The 22,524-nt window shown below is 41.7% G+C and overlaps 1 protein-coding gene and 1 long non-coding RNA gene across 5 annotated transcripts in view; one reads left to right on the forward strand and one right to left on the reverse strand.

The window, feature by feature from the left end:
• The first annotated feature begins 5,609 nt into the window (after positions 1–5,609).
• Positions 5,610–22,335, forward strand: LOC141780911 (uncharacterized). The gene is made up of 3 exons (XR_012596742.1): positions 5,610–5,810; positions 11,160–11,278; positions 22,215–22,335. It is a non-coding gene; the product is annotated as an uncharacterized LOC141780911 (long non-coding RNA).
• The window catches only part of olfm2a (olfactomedin 2a), a 74,864-nt gene continuing 69,638 nt past the window's right edge, over positions 17,299–22,524 (reverse strand). For 2 of the 4 annotated variants that reach the window (XM_074656365.1, XM_074656366.1), the window contains exons 5-6: positions 22,246–22,352; positions 17,306–18,903 (exon numbers count right to left, since the gene is read on the reverse strand). In XM_074656365.1, coding sequence (XP_074512466.1) covers positions 18,229–18,903; positions 22,246–22,352 — 782 coding nt within the window. In that variant the 3' untranslated portion in view covers positions 17,306–18,228. Of the gene's footprint in view, positions 18,904–22,245; positions 22,353–22,524 lie in introns of all 4 variants that reach the window. The other 2 variants (XM_074656367.1, XM_074656364.1) reach the window with 2 other exon arrangements.

A 22,524-nucleotide genomic window follows, 5' to 3' on the forward strand; every position in this document is an offset into this window, starting at 1 on the left:
CCGCCACACTCTCCCTTGTCATGCTTTCTCTCACTCATACCAACACCTTTCTCCTCTGATGAGATTGGGAAAAGGGCAAGAGGGGTCTGGCTGGGATATGAAACATATTGGACCCCTGTGTCCTTAAGGAAATTGAATTGACTGGTCTCAATACAGTGAGCTCAGTGACCTCCTCCACCTCACTCTTATCAGCCGAGCCCCAGACCCAGCCTGGCCGTGTCGTGGCCAGCTCGCCACCGCTCACATCTGCCAGTGTGGGCAGCCACAGCGGGGACACGGAGCCATTTGAAATGTATGCCTCAGAGGGCCTAGATACTGTATTAGAAATCCAAGTTATCACCGTGGCAGGAAATGCACGCTCCGGAGACTCGAGAAGAGCTATTGGCTATTTTGTTCCTGCTCTTTTCCACACTAGTGTTCACTCAATTACACTTAGGAGTCCACTTCTCTGCCATTGAAATTCCTCCTCTTTCCTGCCCTCCTCTCATCCTCTCACAAACACGACGGCCGACCCCTCTCGTCTGATATTCTTTGTCTCCTCATCCTGCACTCTCGCTTCACTTTCTCCCTCTCGCCTATAGCTCAGGTTTTTTTTCGACGTGAGCTCTTCTTCATCTTTTCCCCCCATCTCTCTCCTATGCAGGATTGTAAACACGAAGCACATAATTGCTCCCTGTGGCCCCGTGATTTCCCAGTAATTGCTGTAACGATGCTTGCTGGTTTGCTAATGTCCCCCTACTCTAGTCTTTGCCCAAGGTCACTTCAGATGCAAGTAAAACAAACAATGGATTCGTTCCAACACGGCACACAGGAGGAAACCTTCATTTCACCTGATCTCCTCTCCTATTTGTTAACATGTTGGACAGTGGTGGAAAGTAACTAAGTACATTTACTCAAGTACTGTACTTAAAGGAACAGTGTTTAACATTTCAGGGGATCTATTAGCAGAAATGTTTTCATTAGTGTATGGTGTTGTTGTTGTTGTTCGTCTTTCGGCTACACAGCGAATCCGCACATTGATTTGGCATAGGTTTTACGCCGGATGCCCTTATAACACAACCACCCTGGGGGTAATACATGTTTTGGTGGTCGGAGGAAACCGGTGAACCCGGAGGAAACCCATGCAAACAAGGGGAGAACACGGGGAGAACATGCAAACGCCACAATGCCGCCCATTTAAATTAGTGTATAATCACCTTAAACTAAGAATCGTTGTGTTTTCATTACCTTAGAATGAATCGTTTATAGGGGTGGCACGGTGTAACAGTGGTAATGGAAGGTCCCAGGTTCGATCCAGCGGCAGGGCCGTGTTTGCGGGGTTTTCTTCTTGATTTTCCGGTTTCCTCCCACCACCAAAACATGTACCCGTCGGCCACCATAGTTCTCCTACACGTTTGGCACACGGGAGAAGTTTCAGTTGGTTGCAATCTGCAACCTCACCGCTATATGCCTCCAGATCCTACACACTGCACCTTTAAATAGTTTGACTAATACTAATACTTATGTACTTTTACTTAAGTAAACTTTTGAATGCAGGACTTTTACTTGTAAGAGAGTAATTCTACACTGTGGTATTGCTACTTCAGTAAAATATCTGCCATTGGAAGTCAGTTGTTTTCCTTTTGTGGATAGTTGGTTTGATGGTAGATCATTATGTGTGTGTGGATTTGTCAGTAGAGACAACAAATTATAAGCATAGCTTGTCACTTTCTTTTGCAAAGTGTCACTGCCCTACCAGAGGGACCACTTTTCTTCTTCTCGTGTGTGTGTGTGTGTGTGTGTGTGTGTATAAGTAATTCACACTGAATTGCAGTCTGCTCCTCTCTCCAGCGTGTTCAGCGGTTTGACAGCACTGCTCCTCAGAGACTGCAGCATTTTAGCTGCTGTGTGACATCACCTGTTGCTGTCACTGCAACAACTTGATCATGTCATCCCAGTGTGTCGCTGTGCACGGAGCGCCAGACAGATGAGATTGGGCTTGCGAGGGAGGGAGGGCCGGGGACATCCTGGTCCCCCTGTGTCCCGGGGTTGCTCTGGTGATGGACGACCCTGTGAATGGCTGTGACTGCAGAGCGGGGTGGCCTGCCACGGGGGCGGCGGTGCCTGCATGCGCCGTCCCCTCCGTCTCACTGCTGTGATGAATGTAAAATTGATAATGGCTCATTAATATGCACAGATAGAGGGAAAACCCATCGACTACCTCAGCAGCTCCTGCCACTTGTTTTGGGGAAATTAAATTAATAACTGGATCAGTAAAGCGCCGTGATCGCAGCCCTGGCTCCAATTTGCATATTAATGTACCATGGTGCATGCAGCCTGCAATGTTTATGGACGGGTGGGGCTGAGGCGACTGTTTTTAATTACCTTTACTTTGTATTGCTCTGGAGGTGACGGGGGTGGGGCCCTGTCGCGTCGCAGTGGAGGCTCGAAAAAGGCTGCATTTCCCCGGCGGAAACTTTCTAATGCTTCTGCATATTTATTAAAAAGGTATTTTGGTGTCCCTGCTCACCCAGAGGACTAGTGGAGGGATTTCTCTTCCTAATGCAAGTTGAAGAAAAAGAATCACATCAATACGAATGCCGCCTCTCAGGCTGCTTTCTCCAGTGCAGCTGTGCTTTCCCACATAAATGAATATAAACTCTTATTAAATGTCCATCATCAGTATGTTTTAATTAATGCATGCGTGAAGTCATTTTATGAGTGCGTGGGCATAATGAAGATGTATGTGACGTTTAAAACAGAATCTATTTTCTATTGGCATGAATTATACAACAGCTTTATGGGAATAATATGAACTCACGCGTGTCTCAACCTGGAGCAAAAATCAACACACTCTGTAGGCGGAGAGAGAGATAAAAAACAATAAGTGAGAGAGAGAGAGAGAGATGCAGTATCTGGAGCTGCTTCAGAAGATACCTGAGCCGCCATAAAAGTAATATCAATTGAAGTTAGGGGGGTTGCAAAATCTCTAATTAATTTATCATGAATTTTATTAACAGTAATACTTCTACTTCCACACTGATGATACAATATGAAATTAAAAAAAATTAATCAAACTCCTGCCCACGTCTCCATTTAGAGCGTTAATGTTACAGACGAGTGCTGCATAAAGCAACAGCCGGAGCAGATGTAACATAGAAGACATTCAGCAGTGCTGAATACATTTAAAAAGAACATTCGATATCCTTACTGAGGACACAAGACTAAATATATTCACCCTGCTGTACACCCACACATTCAATAACATTATAATTTATAGGCTGTAACTTAATCTTCAACCACAGGGAGGTAGTTTCTCATGTACGATGGAAATTAAAAGTGCATAATGGTGAAATTGAACAGCATTTTATTAGCAGCCGCGACGGAGACGCTGGTATTGTTTTAACCTTGTGAATCTGTGGATAGATTTAATAACGTTGCAACCATGCACGATGCAATCACGAAACTTTACAGATGTGTAGTTGGGATCAAAATGAAGGTCGAGTTTGAATGTGGGTGTGGTCCGGTGGGCAACTTCCGGTCTGAAAAGTGAAGCCAATGTGAAAGTGCCTTAAACTTGCATTCTTTCTAATTCTTTCCCCTGGTCTGATTTGGCGCACCAGCTGGTGTGATACATCGCAAGATGGCCTCTAGTTATTTGTGATTTTAAACAGAGTATATATCATCAGAACATCTACTGAATGTTTTAGCTTATGATGTGAAGAATCAGATGGATCTATTACATACTTTGGCGTGATATCGGGTTGGAAGAATACCTTTGCTTATGTTACAATGTCAACAACGTTCAGTTTCTCTTGAAATAAACCCAATTACTGCATTTGTATTGTATTATCAGCTGAGACTAGTCGCTATAGTCAGTAGTTTAAAGAAAGAAAGAAGGACCCCTAAAGGCCGTTCACTTCAAGAAAGACTTGTGGTCTGTTTGCTGTATCAATTTCTTGAGTTTGTGCTAGTTTTCCTGTAAATGCATGTGATGCGGGTGTGTTTTTTTTACATATTATCTGCTGACAATAATGCATCTAACGTAGTCCTGGACCGTGTTTTTATGTTTTTATGTTTTTATAGTTGTGACTGTATACTGTATCAGATAGGCTGATCTCAGGTGAATCATCTGTAAACATCAGGCGAGGCAGGTGTGAATGAGCCATAGCAGGTTGTGTGAATGTGTTGCTGTAGTCTACACCTGGATGTAAATATAACAGTGATAGTCCTTGTGTACGTCTGATAAAGAAAAACAGAGAAAGTGTGTTACATCGTGATACATCAATAATACAGTCAGTTTTGAAGATAAGAATATCCACAGTACCAAACCTGTGCGGTCCAGACTGTAATTCAAACCCTGTAAAGGCGTCCTGGGAGATTTGGCACTTTGAATTCAGTGCAATTAGTTCTGTGTTTTAGTCGCATAACACCTCAGGTCCATGGCCACTGCTGCCCCTGGTGTTTTTATGACAGAGACCTTTTTTTTCTCTTTTGAAAACTTCCTCATTTCGCTGCAGAATAGAGAGAGGACATAGGAAAAGGAAAGAGATCTGTCTCTGTCTCTTGTGAGAGCCCCCCCCTCATCTCGTTTGATCTTGTGGGGGAGAGAACAGCATCTTGTCTCTCTGACATACAGTAGAGACGGGCTGTGATCTGACAGTCTTCTCACCTAGCCTGGATTTCACTTCATCTGTCACTCTATCTGTCTCACAAGCCCTCACTTCACTTGCCTGAACTTTCTTATTAGAGTGCGGGATTTGAAGTTGCTTATCTTCTATCGCTGCCATGCATTTCTAAAGCTGGGAGTGTTCACTTTCGTATACCTACACCCTGCCTCAAAACAGAAACTGTTTTTATAAACATGTCCATCATGTTCGACTAAGTTTAAATATTTGCCTGAAACCCGTGATAAGTAGGAACAAACTGGAGCCATCATTGAGAATTTTAGAGAAATCCCTTCTGGAAAAAATGTTGGTTTGCTTTGTCCAGGATTACAAATCCTGCCTCGTACAAAAGCCGACCAACAGCATTTATTTAAATCAATTATCTATGTGTGAGTGACTTTGTATTTGTAATCCCAATCTGGGAGCCTTCTCCATCTAAGCATGTGACGCAGCGCTTAACACATGTTAACAAAGAGAGAAAATATCAACTGATTCATTTGTTTATAATAGTTAATCATTTTTATTACATGTTTTTTTTTAGTACACGATTCTTAGCGATCACAGCGTTCTGTTATTTCTTTATAGCAGACAGTTGCTATGTTTAACAGACCGTTGCTATGGACGCAGTTCTGATGTCGGACTCTGGCGGACCATTTTTGTGTCAAATTATTTCTTAAGAAAGTAGCCATGAAATAAGCGGGATAATGTAATGCTAGCGGGTCATTGTTGTGAAATAATTGAGACCATAAACTCATGTTTACAATGTTTACTGAGGTAATAAATCAAGTGAGAAGTGGGGTCATTTTCTCATAGACTTCTATACAATCAGACTTCTTTTAGCAACCAGAGGAGTCGCCCCCTGCTGACTATTAGAAAGAATGCAAGTTTAAGGCACTATTCAGAACCCGAGGTTGCCCTCTGGTTAAAAAGGAAAACAGTTATATCATGTACACTGATGCTATGCTTAAATAGTCCAACAGCATATATACTGTTTGTCCAAGGAATTCAGGTTGTAATACTTCCATTGCATTCCATGACATTGTGTTTTATTGTTAATGTGTAGGTGGGAAACTATCTGAAAAGAGCTGCTGTGGATCTCGGAGTGGGAGACTTGATCCACTGGGAGGAATGCACACTGTGACTGTACACATCACTGAATGTTTGGTATGTATGAGACATAGAGGCTCTCTCAGAGCTCAGCTTTATAGACCTATAGGTCACACCCTTGAAATGAATGAGCTCACTTACCTATTGTCACTTGCTCCTTTGCAGGTCAACAAAATTAAAGCTGTGCTCTTGGTTGGCATGGCAGTGTGAATTTCCAAATTAAAATTCACAAAAGTTACACAGATTTAACAGATCCAACGAAAGGTTGTGGTGGGAATTTCATTTCTGAAATTCATTTGCGTTCCCTCGCTGTAAATTTTGCGTTGTCTCGCCATACATCTTGCATTCCCTCTGATCCATAGAGAAAGGCTGAGCTGTGTTATGATATAGTGCTCAGGTGCTCAAGTCTGTTTCACTGCAGCTGCAGTAGGTAGATGACCAGCGGGGCTAGTTAACCTAGCTCTGATTGAGACAGTAGCTGTGATTATAACTATAGCCATGGGATGACATAACTCTGGCCTTTGCTGTCACTGTAGGTCTAATTGTGTCTGTAGACAGTCTTTGGTTGTCATGATTATGGCTTTGACATATTTGTTTATAATGGGAGTGACATGGGGTTGTGTGAGTGCAGTGAGTTGACATGATTGTGCTGGCTCAGCGTTGTATTGAAGCTACTGTCAACAAAACATATGTCATATCTGATATAAGCACCACAGGTTCAACTCCCATGTGGCTCAGTGGTGCTTTCATGGCAAATGATAATAGTAACCAGTACAGCTACGGTAGCCATATCCATGGCAACAGTTTGAACCACAATTCAAGGTTATAATAGTTTTGAATTTTCTATTAGTTTTTTGTTTTTTTGACTTTTTGACTTTTTGATTTCATTGTACAGTTTTAGTCTGTTTTTTTAGTCAATTAAGTTTCAGTTTTTCAGAAAGTTTTAGTTTTTTATATATTTAGTTTTAATTTTAAAATAGATTTAGTTTGTAGAAACCCTGCCATAAATGCAGCCGCAGTCCGAGCAATAACCACATCCACAGCAAGATAGAGCAGCTGTGCTCACAGCCAATGGCTCTATATACTGTCGGAGCTCGGCCTTTCGAAAGGAGTAATGAGCAATAAATGCATAATGTAAAGTGTCACATCATCTCTCCTTTCTGTCGTATCTGCAGAGCCTTTCCCTAAACTTTAGGTGCATTATAACTGGACTGGACCAACACACTAACTTCTCCTATGGATTAGGGGAAACAAAAACTGTTTTGTGAGGTAACGCAAAATTAGTTCAAACAAAAAGAATCCCAATGTGATCCTTCAGGGCTTCATAAGATTTACTTTGCAGCCACAAATGAACTCACTGTTTGTGATGATTCCATTCAGATAATTTGAATTTGGGGTATATCGTTGTCACAAACACAACAACCCCCAAATACAGAGCTGATTCTCTAGCGTCTATAGTCGTCTGCCTCAAGATGTACGAGCTTAATTGTCCTCATCACCATAACCGGGTTGTAACATCAGTTGAAAGGGAATGATAATGTCTCACGCAATCTATTTCACATAGTATATCTTCCTTGAAATGTATGCTTCAGGGGGAATGACAAGACTGATGTTGTCACACATTCACATTCACGATAAATCTCATACAGTGCAAATTGTCCATCACAGACGATCAAGCTCATTTTTGCTAATCTAAGCAGCCGCTACTCATCACTTCCCTCAGGTCAGTCAGCCTGTACTGTTAGCCTACCTGAAATAGAGGTTTGGGTGGATGGCCCACTTGTTTTCAGCTCTTGTATGGATGCCCATAGAGCATCCAGATAAGAGAAATTCCTTTAAACATAACTGCTTACTGTATGCAAATGGTGTGATTAACTCTCAAGAAAATGCTCCTGGCTGAAATGCACAAAGAAGAAGGACAAAGTGGAAGGTATGGAGGAAGTGTGATTGATGCCAATTTAAAGCGAGCTTGCTCTTTCTGCAAATGAATGCATTTGCAAAAAAGGTGTGAGTCATTAAAGCAGGAAAGGCTGAGAGGAGTTTAAATGATTGCTACGGCTCCCTCTTAAAAAGAAAGACAGATTGTTTTTTTAGATTATATGCTGTCACCTTTTCATCCACACAAACTGACCGTGTTGATTGACAAGAGTGTTAATACATTCTGTCATTACTGCTGGGCCTTGAAATAAAACAATCCCTCATTTAAAGCTTGTGGAGGCAGTTTATTTTTGGCGTTATTGGGCAAAAAAATCCATAATAACCTTTCAGCATATTGTAATTCAGTAGCCCATGGTATGCAGTTTTCTGGAAAAGGCAAAAAAACTCAATTCCAAACAGAATTTGGAAATACAGCCCCCATCATGCAGCATTTCTATGAAGATAACCGTCCTGCTTTCTTTGGAAACGTGTGGGCCTGTAAAGCTCTTTGAGATGACATATTGTGATTCGAGGCTCTAGCGAGCTACAACATTGGAGAAGATGGAGAAAAAAATGTTGCTAATAGGTTAGCTTTCTGCCAATCCTAACACAGAAGGCTAAACTGTTAGAGAGATGGAGAGAAAAAGATGCTTCCCCCGGGCTGCTTTTGGAGCGTCAGTATAGCTCAGTCTGTAGGGACTTGGCTTGGTTGACGGTTCAAGTCCCTGCATGTACCAAGGAGGGTTGACTGCTGGCTGGAGAGCTGCCAGTTTGCCTCCTGGGCTCTGCCAGGGTGCCCTTGAGCAAGTATGTGTTTGTATTTCGGGCCTGTGTGTAAAAATAACAACCGAGTGAAAAAATAGAATTTCCCCACGGGGATCAATACAGTATGTCTTCTTTTCTTCTTTTACTGCCATAGCTACTGTAGCCATGAGGCTATAGCCAGAGCTGTGAGCAGAAGGATAAACGATTAGCAACAACTCTGAAACGCCTACGCCGATATTGTCAGACTCTTTTTGATAAGTCTGTCTTCCTTTTTTGGGTTGCTTTACAGTGTAGTCAGTTGTTGCCAATGCTTTCCTGCAGGATGTTCCGCCGCTGTATCAGGCTTTCACCATCTGAAGGGACGTGCACACGCATCTGTATTTCTAGAGCAGCCAATAGGAACGTCCTCTCTTTGAAATGACCGCTGACCAGAGTCTCCCTTCACGGGCTAGATTGTCTAAAGCCTGAAAACAGAGCCAAGAGGATGTGCAGTTTAGACACTGACACACTGAGAGCTGTTGTTGCCTGTTGGGCTTGAGTTTGTTATGATTTGAGCATATTTCTTATGCTAAATGCAGTACCTGTGAGGGTTTCTGGAATATTTGTCATTGTTTTGTGTTGTTAATTGACTTCCAATAATAAATATATGCATACTTTGCATAAAGCAAACATATTTCTCCACTCCCATGCTGATAAGAGTAATAAATACTTGACAAATCTCCCTTTAAGGTATAGTTTAAACAGCTAAAAAATATGATTAATTTGTGATTAATCGCGATTAAATATTTTAATCGATTGACAGCCCCAGTCATTATGGATTTTTTGCCCAGTGATGCCAAAAATATTCTGCCTACCCTTGCTTTAAATGACTAATGTGAAAGATACTAACTGTAGTGCCCCCTTGATCTGACAGTGTGCTATAATAATTCACTTAGCATTTAAGCTAATGCAACACATTTATCATACTCATGTCCTAGTTCCTGTCTAATTTTTCTGCCTTTAAACATTTTTTCAAACCTATTTTTAATTTTTTCCAGTTCTGGTGCAGACTCGGAGCAAAGCTCGACAGGCCCAACATCGTTTTATGATTGGTTGTCAGAGTTTTGTAGGCGGGACCTTTTAATGCATCTTCATCATTTCTCTGGTGAAACTTTTAAAAACCTTCAGTCCCCATCACAAATGTATTTTTTACTACATCTCACAGAAAACATCTGGAATCGTTTACACAACTGATCCTTGTTAATATATTCAATGCTAATTGGTTGTAAAATCCTGATCCTGCTTCTGCTTTTGGCTGCTTTTAGCCGCACAGGTGCAACAATAAAAATGCTTCTCTGGTAAAATCTGCTGTGAGGGATGATAACGTTTTGATTGACAACCCAATTTCTCATTCAAGTCTTTATTCTATCTCCTTCCAATAGATTTCTGCACATCTTATAACATCTTGCTGCGTTGTAGGGGCTGAAAAATGTTTCATTTCTTTTTCTCAGTATTCTCTTTCTAAAAGTAATTTTCAGTAATATTGACTCATTGCACTTATTGGACTTTTATTGCTCATACCTGCTTGCAGCTATATTGTGATGTTTGTATTTAACTACCATGACCCCTCTTCTCTACCAAAGCCAAACTGTCATCTCTTTTCTGCAGCAGCGTCCCGCTGTAATTACAGAAAGAGAAGAGCCTGCAGTTCAATGTGTCATGGCGAATCTTTACTGCCTCGGCGAGGTGTGCGATGTCAGGACAGCGGGGTTATAAAACTGAATCACCGGCGGTTGCAGCCCAGAATGATTTTACTTTTACTGTCCTTCACAAAACAGAGCCTAATGAGATTAGAGATGCGAGTGCTGAATCAATGAAAGCTCAAAACACAATTAAAGAGCCAATTAATGAGCATGGTTCTCCGAGGAGTTAAGTGGAGTAAAATTACCTCCTCTTTCGCGAACCTGTTATTTCGTCTCCACACCCCGGCACCTTCGCATCCTTCTTGAGCTCGAACATGAATATAAAATGCATGTGGGGGGGAGGATAAGGAAGCCGAGAGTGCAAGTTATGTTTAATCATGAGGAAACAAACGTTCAAAGCCCTGTTCAGAGTGCTTGTGTGTCACCTCAAGGGGCAGGGAGGAGAGAAAAAGTTTGTTTATTGTGAATCTGGAGGAGAGGTGGTGTTGTTCCAAGCGTGGCTGAGGGTATAGTTAATGAGGAAGCTGATGAAGAATGGTGCAGTGAAGGAAATTACCAAACCCATGAAACAAAAGTGGGACCAATTGTGAGCCTTGACCAAGATTGAAGGGACAGAAAGCAATTGTACTCCGCATGTACGCTACAATTGAATCAAAGAGTAGCATCTCAGGACCAGCTCCATCAAAACAAACCCTTCGTCCCGAGGATGGCGGCATGATTAAAGTGGGAACTGCTTCTTAATTCTTGAGTTGGTGTCTCTATCTCTGTTCCTGCCTATGAATCTCACCTCTGTGCACTCTATCAAACCAGCTCTATCGCTGCCACACATGCCCTCAATCAGTTCATGTGCATGTGACAACGCATGCTTATAAGTAAATCAACCCGCCAGGGACGCTTTTTGGTTTCTGCTCTGCATTAATGCGGGCGGCTCACGCTGAGAGATTTCTGTAGGTTAATACATCCTCCAAATAGAAAGTCTGTATTGGTTGCTTATTATTCAGGCCAGCTTTAATTTCAGAGTTGGTTCTTTTGTTTTCCCCAGGGACCCGGTACAACTCTGCATTAAGGAAATGTTCCGGCAAAAGTCACCGCTGGCGGCTGGCGCTGACCCCTACACCAATGAAAAATTTAAGTGAAGAAATGGCTGAGGGGTCTTTCAAGGTAAACTAGTTGTAGTTTCTTCCATGTTTGACCAAGCATGACAAACTGCTTGGCTCTAAACTTTTCCTTTACTGTTTTATACTATCTTGCATGCTACACCATGCTGTTTGCCAAGAATAGACATCTTTTCTCAACTATTCTCTGCAATTGTACCTTAGGAAACTAAGTAAAAAAAGATTGCAGATGTCTTGGCAACAAGAACTTGGAAATGCATGATCTGAATTTCTAATTGCAGTCGTTGTAATCTGCTTTACAGAGTGTGTTTGACTGCACACCTGTCTCCATTATTATATTCCCCTTTGTATCAAAGACATTAACCGTCCTCTTCTATCCTCTTACTGATTGAACTTGTTTATAATCTGGGATGTGAATATTTGTCTTTCTGCGCCACTGAGAGCTCTCATGTCTTCAAATTATCCACCGGCCTTTTTACAGAAGCATCAGACAGATCCGTAAACAACTTTCATACTTTTCATCAGTTACTGTCTGGCTGCCAATCTGCAGATCTTGATTCACTCTTTGCTCATTTAGTTCAGTAAAGAGATTCGAGTCACTGCAGTTTGTTAGTTTTGTGATCACATCATCATGTAAAACTTTAATTGCACATTTAGACTTTCCTACTTCACTTTCTCCAGTTCAGTATCGTCCCAGTGGGTTTGAACATAAATCAGCTGCCAGGTGGCACAAAACCAATAACTAATCATTTCTATCTTATATTGGCAACTATTTTGTAGTCGCAGCATATTACGTTTTACACCTCACTTTTCATGTGTCCACTCAGTTGACAGTGCTGATATTACTGACTCATAGTAAAACGTTCCTTTTATAGGTATTTAATAGTTTATGAAACAATTTGCCATTTAAAGGGACAGTTCGGGTGTTTTGAAGTGGGGTTGTATGAGGTACTTATCCAGAGTCAGTGTAGATGACGATCGACACGCCCCAGTTTGGAGAAGCAGACAGGAGCATCAGTTTTAAGTGTACGCTATATTTAGAATATGTTCACAGCTTTACCTTGCCGTCAGACAGCCCGTTCCGACTGAGAACTGAAGCTGTTGTATTCATCTGCTCTCGCCAAAGCAACCAGACTGCATTGAGAAAAGCTGTAATTTTACCTCGCAGGGGTGCTGCCTCGATCGGTTAGTTTGTTTGTGCTATTGTGTGACTTTGGTGAATCTGAACTAACGAAAGTCACACAATAACACAAACAAACTAACCGATTGAGGCAGCGGTAGACCAGCAACTCCCGTGTTCTAAAGGTAAAATGACTGTATTTTCTTTCAATGGAGTCTGGTTGCTTTGGCGGGAGCAGAGATAATGGCTTCAGTTCCCTGTGGGAAACATAGACTGTGTAGCTGTCTGACGGCAGGGTAACCAGGTGAAAATATTCTAAATATAGTGGACGCTTAAACTGATATTGAATTTTTTATGTGAGTTTTTCTTTTAGGTGACTAAAATATGTTTTTCTGCCGGCAGTACATTACTTTGATTCCATGTCTGCTTCTCCAAACTGGGGGCGTTCTGACTGCAATCTACTGAAGGTAATACACTGACTATGGATAAGTAACTCATACAACCCCACTTCAAAACACCCAAACTACTTTAACTTCTGAATATGGTCAATGTCTCTATGTAGTAGGCAATTTGAGGGAAGGTGAGGAACAGTTTTTTTTAGCAAAATGACCAAAATGCATCCCCCTTGTTAACCCGTTTCACCCTCTCTGTCACCTGGTAGCAGAGTTTAAAATTAATAAATCACCTACATATATCCAGCGGCATTATCAAGGATTTAAAATTAGCATTTTTATGGCCTTGCATCCATACAACCTTATGTCTAAAGGCATTCAATTGAAAACACCCAGCAAGAGCTCTGCTGTACAGACAAGCCTGCAGTCTGTTACACTGGACAATTCTGCAGATACACCTCCTCTGTGTGCGAATCTTAGCTCGGAGAGATTTACACTCTGTGTGAACCAGCTTAGTGATTTTAGGCCCCCTGAATCACAACCTTTGCCATTTTCAATCCACTTTTTCCTCTTATACCCTCCGGATGATCTTGAGCAAAGACGACACGTAAGGGTTGTGCACTGACAAGCAGGCCAAAACTGGAGATGATCTATCCTGACACACATACGATGATACAATACTCAAATGGGGCCACCCATAATGATTTAATGCTGTTCGTCATGCCCCCCGATCTTTAACGTTATTATCACTTCACTTACTGGCCCCTGGCTCCGAGCATTAGTTGGCACAACGGCGCACTCTCTGGTGCTCACGGAGCTGATGTTTGCCTCACAAGTGCTGGAGGCAATGGTTATACTGCTGGCAGCGAACACTCGCAGTAATTGATTTTTTGATGAAAAAAGTTGTCAACAAAACTTTTTTTCTGCACTAATAGCATAGCATTTTTCCCCATTTCTCTCTCAGGAACATATGAATTTGCAAGAAAAATTTACTGAGTGGAAGAGTGGAAATAACTTCTATATTTCTTTTTTTTATTGTAACTAAATGCATTGTTTTGTTCACTCTGACAAGTTCAAATGGATCTATTTGTGTCTATTTGTGTCTATTGTAGAGCACATTTAGTTGCAGGTTTTAAGTAAGTAGAATATGGACATGAATGGATAGAAGTTCTTTTCATATTTCTCACATGAATGCATCTTTCTAGTCCGCTGACTTTATTTTTCAGTTTGTTTGAGATTGGATTATGTGTGTGCCGTCATTATTTCCTTCCCTGCTCTCTGTTAAAGGGAAAAGTTTGTTGCCTGGAAAGCGTGGGTCCATTTTAAGCAGTCATGCCTAACATTAAATACCTTTGTGTATTCGTGAAACTGTCAGCAACACTTCTTTTTACAATAAGTAACCTTCTGCCCTGTTTTATAATTGCCTGCACAATCAGGATACAGGCTCTGCTATTTTCTTAGCAGCTGAGTAGGCGGTCCGATCATCCTTTTATTTTTTTGTTTAGACATCGAGGGAGCAGAGAGAAGATGCTGTGGTGGATCTAAACTCAGAGCAGCAAGAGCAACAGTCTTCCACTCTCATCTATATGTTTATGTGTAACTGCAGTTTACTGATTACTCTCCATTTGTCGGTTTCTTTGGTAACCGATTACATCATAGTAGGGCTGAGTCGAACGCTTCGAGGCTTTGACCGTTGCCATGGTAATCGACCTCCAAATCAGTATTCGAATGCTTCGTTTCTTGTTTTGTTTTTATACAAGTATGTCATAATAAAGTATGATTCCCAAAATAGCCCATGAAATAAGGAATAATCCCACAACATTATTCATTATTCATATTCAACATTAATATTAGTTATTCTCAGATGGATATCACTGTTGTGTGTAGAGGTGTGTGTGTGTGTGTACAGTAGAGCGGCAACGGCACTGAAACGGGGGAGATGGAGACAGACAGACAGAAGAACATGTCAGCCTGCTGCGATGCGATGCGCCACACCGCAAAGCTTCAAATCCCTTCGAATATTTCTCACCGAAGCTTCAAAGCCCAAAAAATGATATTCTGGACAGCCCTACATCATAGACTGCATATAAGAAGTCACCCATTGGTTTGTGGAGTGCCGTTTGAAGCCTTGAGTTTGGCATTTTGACCGTTGCCATCTTGTTTTTTTGCAACCAGAAGTGCGTCGTGTCTAGAAGGTAACCCACAAGTTGGGAAACTCTGGAAACGCAAGATGGTTATGGTTATATTAAGGTTAGGCATTGACCTTGAATGGTTAAGGATAGGATAGGTTGTTGGGCAGCGAGAGTTTTGCAAGTTTTCGCTAGATTTTTCAATTTGCAGTGACCTTCTAGACACGACCCCAGAAGTGACACGAGAGGGTGGAGCTAAGTACAACCGAACGCTGAATAAGACATTTTTAGGCGACCAAAATCTTACAATTAACTGTCATGAACAGAAAACACACTGTGGAAGGGTTAAAGTTGTAAGAAGAAAACACGGACAACTCCCAGACCGGACAACGCCGTGGTAGCGACCTGTCAGTTACAAGGTAGCCACGCCCTAAAGCATCCCCTGCTTTATGGTCTATTTGACTCTAAATGGGATCATAATTTACTAAATGAACGTCATGCTGTATTGAAGAAGAATTGAAACTAGCGATTGAGACCATAAACTCATGTTTACAATGTTTACTGAGGTAATAAATCAAGTATGAAGTAGGGTCATTTTCAGAGTCGCCCCCTGCTGGCTGTTAGAAAGAATGCAGGTTTAAGGCGCTTCTGCATTGGCTTCACTTCTCAGATGTCTATAGCTACATTTTTTATATCATTTTAACTCCAGAACTTTTATTTTCCCTCTACAGTGTACTGCTCTATTTCTAGCCGATACTGTGGTATATGTGCTGTATTGTTGTGTATTGTAAATGTCAGCCACTCCTGTGTGTGAACTCATCAGGGTCCTCTTCAGCACAGCACTTTGTTGATAGAAAGGTCATCCATGATGAATAGGATCGCCATGGTTACCCGGGGAAAGAAAAGTGGAGCCTCCAATTTTATTGTACGTCTTCTGTGTTCACCGCGGGCTCGGCAAAGAATGGATTTACCCTCACAAGTCTTAAAAATGAAAAGAAATAAAACGGCACTGGGCTGTTGTATTTCTGCCAAAGTGCCCTCTGTACAGCGGAGAATGCCAATGTGGCTTCAGAAGTATTTTCAGTAGCAAATAATAACAAAGATGCAGTGAAAGGTTTGTAGTTTGAGACTTTCATGTGAGCAGTGTCCCGCTGTACGCCTCGCGTCTGAACATTTGTCTGCAGAAAGCACCTTAGAGGAGCTGTGCGACTAACAAGATTAAAACAGATTGGAGCTTGACATGCAACAGTAATTGTGAAGTCTCATTTCTCCACTCAGAAGTAAATGCTCTTAGAATTCCTTTTACATTTTCTCCCTCCTTCTCTGTTTGTGCTTCGCGACTCTTCGCAGCGCCACCTGCTCTTTTTACCAGATGTTTTGCTTTCATTTTCAGTTCACCTTGAAACATAAAATGTAAGCAGTTAAATTTAACACTGGTTGAGTATGTGGAAGCGTGCTGTTTTATTACACAGAACCCGATGCCTTGGCTTTTCTCAGATGGAAAGAATTGGATGAAATGTTTTCAAGATACGGTTTAATGCAGCCCTGGAGATTGACTCGTCAGTATTCACATAATGTCACCACATTATTTTGTGATTCGGCTGTGGTAGTAATAGCAGCTCAGTATGAGCGAGATAGACGCAATTATTCCATTTAATTATATTTAAATTATGCTATTTAATATAGTATTTTAGATTTCATGCTGAAAAACAGCTTCAATTTATTCTAAACACATATTCTATATTTTGAGCATCTTAGCTAGGTGTCAGTGAACAACAAGGAATACCTGCATGTCCCTTTCATCCAAAAAATAAATAAAAGAAACATTAGTCATAACTAAAAAGAAATGTGACACCTATTTATACTTGTTTTAAAAACTCCCACCTTGGTAGCATACTTGCCAACCTTGAGACCTCAAAAATATGGAGGATTTCAAGACCTAAGTGGGGGGTCCTCCCCAGGAACAATTTGAGTTTCAGAGACTTTGTTTCCTGCATTCTGGTGACTTTTAAAGAATGAAAATAACAAAATAAAAAGTACACTGCAACAGCATTTTTTGTTAAATAGGCCTACTTTTAATTTTACTCTTAATTCTCAGGAAAGAAAACTGAATAATTTGCGCCTCTGGTGTGAACTTGTGTGAATCTCATGTGTAAACTAATATTCATCAGTTTTCATTAGGGCTGTCAATCAATTTTAAATATTTAATATTATTAATTGCATGATTGTCCATAGTTAATCACAATTCAAAATGCACCTTAAAGGTAGATTTGTCAAGTATTTAATACTCTTATCAACATGGGAGTGGACAAAAATGATTGTTTTGTGCAAATGTATGTATATATTTATTATTGGAAATCAATTAACAACATAAAACAATAACAAATATTGTCCAGAAACCCTCACAGGTACTGCATTTAGCATAAAACAATATGCTAAAATCATAACATGGCAAACTGCAGCCCAACAGGCAACAACAGCTGTCAGTGTGTCAGTGTGCTGACTTGACTATGACTTGCCCCAAACTGCATGTGATTATCATAAAGTGGGCATGTCTGTAAAGGGGAGACTCGTGGGTACCCATAGAACCCATTTTCATTCACATATCTTGAAGTCAGAGGTCAAGGGACCCCTTTGAAAATGGCCATGACAGTTTTTAACTAATGAAAGTTTGGAGCGTTATTTAGCCTCCGTCCCATCTAGGATGACATGGCTGGTACTAATGAATTCCTTAGGTTTCATAGTTTCATATGATACCAGGATCTTCACTCTAGCTTTAAAATTGAGCCCGCTACAAAAAAATCGCAAGTTGTGTTAATGCGTTAAAGAAATGGTGGCAGTGAATTTGTGTTCACGCGTTATTATCGCGTTAACTTTGACATCTCTAAAAGAAACAGTCATAATAATTTCAAACACCCATTTATACCTTTTAAAAAGCATACACATCCAGGATCACAGAGAGTTTCTTGTTTGTCGTTCACCCCTCCAAGATACAGTGAAGGTCGACTTGAAACGAAAGTGACAATGAAATACAAAGTCATAAATGGTAAAGATTGATATTTATTTCTCATCACAAATAAAAAGAACCATGCTTACTCATCACAGAAAGAAAAATAAGAGAAGCGCTCAGTCTTTTGTCTCTTTACCGACCTTGAGCCGTAGTGTTTTTTTTGAGAATGTGAATAATAGCACTCTATGAAGATTGAAATTCTTTAAAAAAAAATCCAAGCCTATGCCCTTACACTGAAGCCCCTGATCCCACACAACCCAAAACCCCACCCACCTCCACCCGGCCCGCTTGCCCCTCCCCGAACAATGATCACAGCATTATTTGAGTGGGTCCGTCTGAGGGCTCTCAGTCCCCAGAAGTCTTAATAACCTGGAACAGTGTGACATTGTAGAGCACCTGGTGTCCGTTGTTCCAGGTGTACAGGACCCTCTCCCTGGGGTTGTAGTCCATCATGGAGATGTGGGAGTATTGATTGTGGAAAGGGATGTCTGTGTACTCGTAGCTCGATGTGTTGGTGTAGTAGGCAAAGTAGATCTTGGCGCCAGCCAGGTGGGAGTTGGTGACATAAAGTGTGCTGCAGATCATGAAAGACTCTCCAGCACTGCGCTTGGGAAATCCTGTGTCCCAAGTCTGCTGCACTTCCAGACTCATGGGATCCAGGCGGCTGATGACAATGTTCCCAGCGTTGGGGATGGTGGTGTAAACGGCCCACAGGCCATTCTCATCCGCCATCAGGTCGATGTCAGAGGAGCCGCCCCACGAGTAGGGAAAGGTGTTGTTGTAGCCGGCCCCGGTCAGGCTGCGCTGCACCAGCACGCTCCGAGAACGGAAGTGGTACTTGATGATGATGTTGCTCTGGTACTTGTTGTAGTACAGCGAGCCGTTGTAGACCACGTGACCGGTGCCTGCCCAGGGGTGAGGCAGCAAGTGCTGCACAAAGTTCTGGCCCTTCATGAAATCATTCATGGTGCGGTATTCCAGGACACGCCGTCCCTTGAAGTAACCATCCATGGACCACACCTGTGGAGAGAAGAAAAAGACGGGATAAACTAAAGGAGGTAAAGAGAAGATCTAGAGGTTACAGGAGGTTATTGTTATACCTGGAAGACACACCTCTCTGCAACAACACTGTGAACAATGTTTCTTTATAGCCGGTGGCAATGCCCTGAGCACACTAAAGCCCGGGCCACACAGCGCGCATCATGCTCGCGTGACGGCAACGTCGCGTGTTGTTTTTTATTTCGGCGTCCATGTTAACAGGTTAGAGTGGACACACTGCCCGCATGAGACGCACGTCAGACGCGCGTCAGACGCACGTCAGACGTGCGTCTATTTTATAGAATAGAAGGCTCGCCTATTTTTCACGCTTGCCGCTTACCTCTCGGCTGCATCTCCCAGCAGCAACAGACAGTGAAGGTGATCTATTGACAGTATATGAGCAAGATTACTACAGTTTCCATGTCTAGACATCTGTAGAATATGTCACTGACCATCAATATTTTACACTTCCTATCTAGATTTCAAAATAAAAGTCCTCTAGCGTTTTTAGTGCACAGAATCATTCATTCATTAACACAATGCTTTTATTCTGAAATACTCTAAATAAAGAAGTTGTCTGCTTGCAGGTTTCCATCAAGTTAATATAGTACAGGCTTTTAATTATGTAAACACTGTAGTAGTCATAGCAGAAACCCTACATATGCTATACATATAATAGACTGGGTTAATAGGTTATAAGAACATCAGGTGATAGTTGGCAGTATTTTTCCGATGCGCTCTCTCTCTCGCTCTCTCTCTCTCTCTCTCTCTCTCTCTCTCTCTCTCTCTCTCTCTCTCTCTCTCTCAACAAACACCACGTAACTTTATTGTTCTTTCTTTTAGAGGTGTTATTTAATTTTTTATAAAGATATTTAATAATGATTTTCGTTTTCTAAAGGTTAACAAATAACGAAACTGTTTATTTTGCTTTGTTTTATAATAATAAAAAAACAAAACACTTTACTTATATTTATCATTCTGAAATACTTCAGGTGTTTTTCTCCATCAAGGCGCAGTTCAGCAACAAGGTGGTGAAAAGCTCCAAGTTGCCTGAGATGTCGGAACATCAGCATTTATAATGTAAATTGCTGTCCCGCCCCAGATGTAAATTAAGTCGTTTTCGATAAAAGCCGCAACCTGGAATGCTGTAGAACAGGAACCCGAAACCCCCTGGAAATGTTGTTTAAAACTGTGCCAGTCAAAGTGAAGAGGGATTGCTGTAGGCTCTCTCTTACTACTAATGTATTTATTTATTTTTTTGTATTAATATATAGCCCACAGAAATCCCTCTTCACTGTCAATGAAGAGGGATTTATATATATATATATATATATATATAGCCCATAGAAATCCCTCTTCACTGTCAATGAAGAGGGATTTATATATATACATATATATACATATATATATATGTATATATATGTATATATATAGCCCATAGAAATCCCTCCTCACTGTCAGTGAAGAGGGATTTATATATATATAAATTCCTCTTCACTGACAGAAAAGAGGGATTTATATGGGCTATATATTAATATTTATGTATGAATTTATTTGCTTGTTTCTAATAATATTTACAAATTACCACACAGTTCTTACCCTTTTTTGTCTTAAATAAATATAAATCACATTTATTATGAAGTTAAATGGCCATTAAAAGGCAAACTCTATGTAGAAAGAAAGGGCTGTCAGCAACAGCAAAAACACAGCTCAGGTAGCTCCGGGACGCTCCCGAGACGTGGGTAACTCGCGTCTAGTGTGAACACCCTAGGTGGGCATGACGCGGCCACGACGTGACGCTGCCGTCAGGCGAGCCTGAAGCGCGCTGTGTGGCCCCGGCGTAAGCATGTTGGTGAATCTCTACTTGTTTGCGTGTGCCTTCATGTGCATACTTGAAATGTGTGTGCAGGACTATTGATCCCACCTCTGTGTGCGGGAGTGAAGACGTTGCCTGCACTTTGCAGTCAACCACTGCTTGTGCTCCCTGGCCTTTCCAGTCCACGTTTACAGAAAAATCAATCCATTTAGCAGCTCTATCTTTTTCCTCAAGCACTCTCAGCGGATCTCTCCACTGACATGGCCCCTCTCTGGCTGCATCTCCCATCTCATTCCCTCAATGCTTCCGCCGAGGCACAGTTCAGCTTTTAATTGATTCAAATTAAACCGCAGTTGGCTTGGATATTTATTTTGTCCTTAACATATCAAGGAGAGCTTTGCTGAGATGTAGGTCTTGTTCTTCTGATGCTCCACCCGTCGTTTTACTCCTCTTTTCCTGCTCTCGCCAGGTGTAGAATAGGCACTTTCCTTCAATAACAATCCCAGTGGGGCGAGCGGTAGTGTATGGGAGGAGACGGGGGAGGTGAGGTACCGCGGCTGAATTATGGAGAAGGGAAGATTATGGAGCATTAAGCATTGTTTCTCCCCTGCCTGCTAAATGAGTCCCTAGAGCTGAGCCATGTCGAAGCACATTTTTTTCTGTTGACGCTTCCCCAAATATGATTATCATGATTGGTGCGGGTGTTGATCTGATGTTGTTGATGTATCTGGCTATTAATATGATCTGTGATTGATCTAAAGCGTCTAATGTGATCTCAGTGAGTAAGGTGATTAAAGACAAAGATCAGGGCATTCAATCAAAGAAATTGACCTTCTCTGCTGACAATATCTATCTAGCTTGTTATGATTCAGGGTGGGGATGAAAAAGGCCATCGTCGTCTGTCCTCCATCAGTTTCCATTCTTCCCTACAGATGGCTAATAATCCTTTCTTCCACTATCACTTCCTCCGTTCACCAGGCCACGCAATTCCTCTTTATATCCTCCCTCAATTGTGTCTTTCCCCACCTGCTTCTTACCATGTATCTACCCAAATGAAACCACATGTCATCTGTAATCAGCTGAAGCCATTACTATATCATCTGGGTCCAGAGCATCGCAGCACACTCGCGGTAATTACCAAGGTGATTTAGAAAACTTGAGCCCAAACAACTCATTCATTTCTTTGCTGATGATGAAGTGATTAATCAGCTGGAGCTGCGGTGACAGAGGTAGACAGGGAGAAGGAAAAAGGATGCTATCCATCAGTGATTCAGCTTTGCATCCCTATTTCTCTCTCTGTCTCTCCTCCTCCGGAGCTCACGAAGAAGTCCTACTCAGGCAAAACAGTCAATCAGTCACTGAAGTATCATGACAGTGTTGCTGTGAGGGATATTTTTTTTCCCATTGAGCAGCTGACAGAGTTTTTTGAGAGTGACTTTGGTTCTACTTTATCCTCTGTGTTTGTTGAACTATGAAGGAGATAGCAGGGGGTGAGCAGATGGACTTACTCTGTTGTCTGAGCTGGGGATCATGGTGTCGGTCATCCACGAGCCAAACCTTGACCCTGATGCACGTACTGTGATGGGATTACTGACGCCAGTCAGCTTCCCACAGCCTGAAGGTCAAAGAAGAGGAAGAGGTAAGACGCCATACAAATGTATTTACTGTAATTAGGACATGCGCATGTACACACTGTGGCACTGCATACACAAACAGACGGACATTTATTTTTGTGCCAGGGCACATTGATACAACATATTCTCGCTCCCAACTCGTCAAAATACCAC

Source organism: Sebastes fasciatus, chromosome 13 (assembly GCF_043250625.1).
Source record: "Sebastes fasciatus isolate fSebFas1 chromosome 13, fSebFas1.pri, whole genome shotgun sequence".
Taxonomy (NCBI): domain Eukaryota; kingdom Metazoa; phylum Chordata; class Actinopteri; order Perciformes; family Sebastidae; genus Sebastes; species Sebastes fasciatus.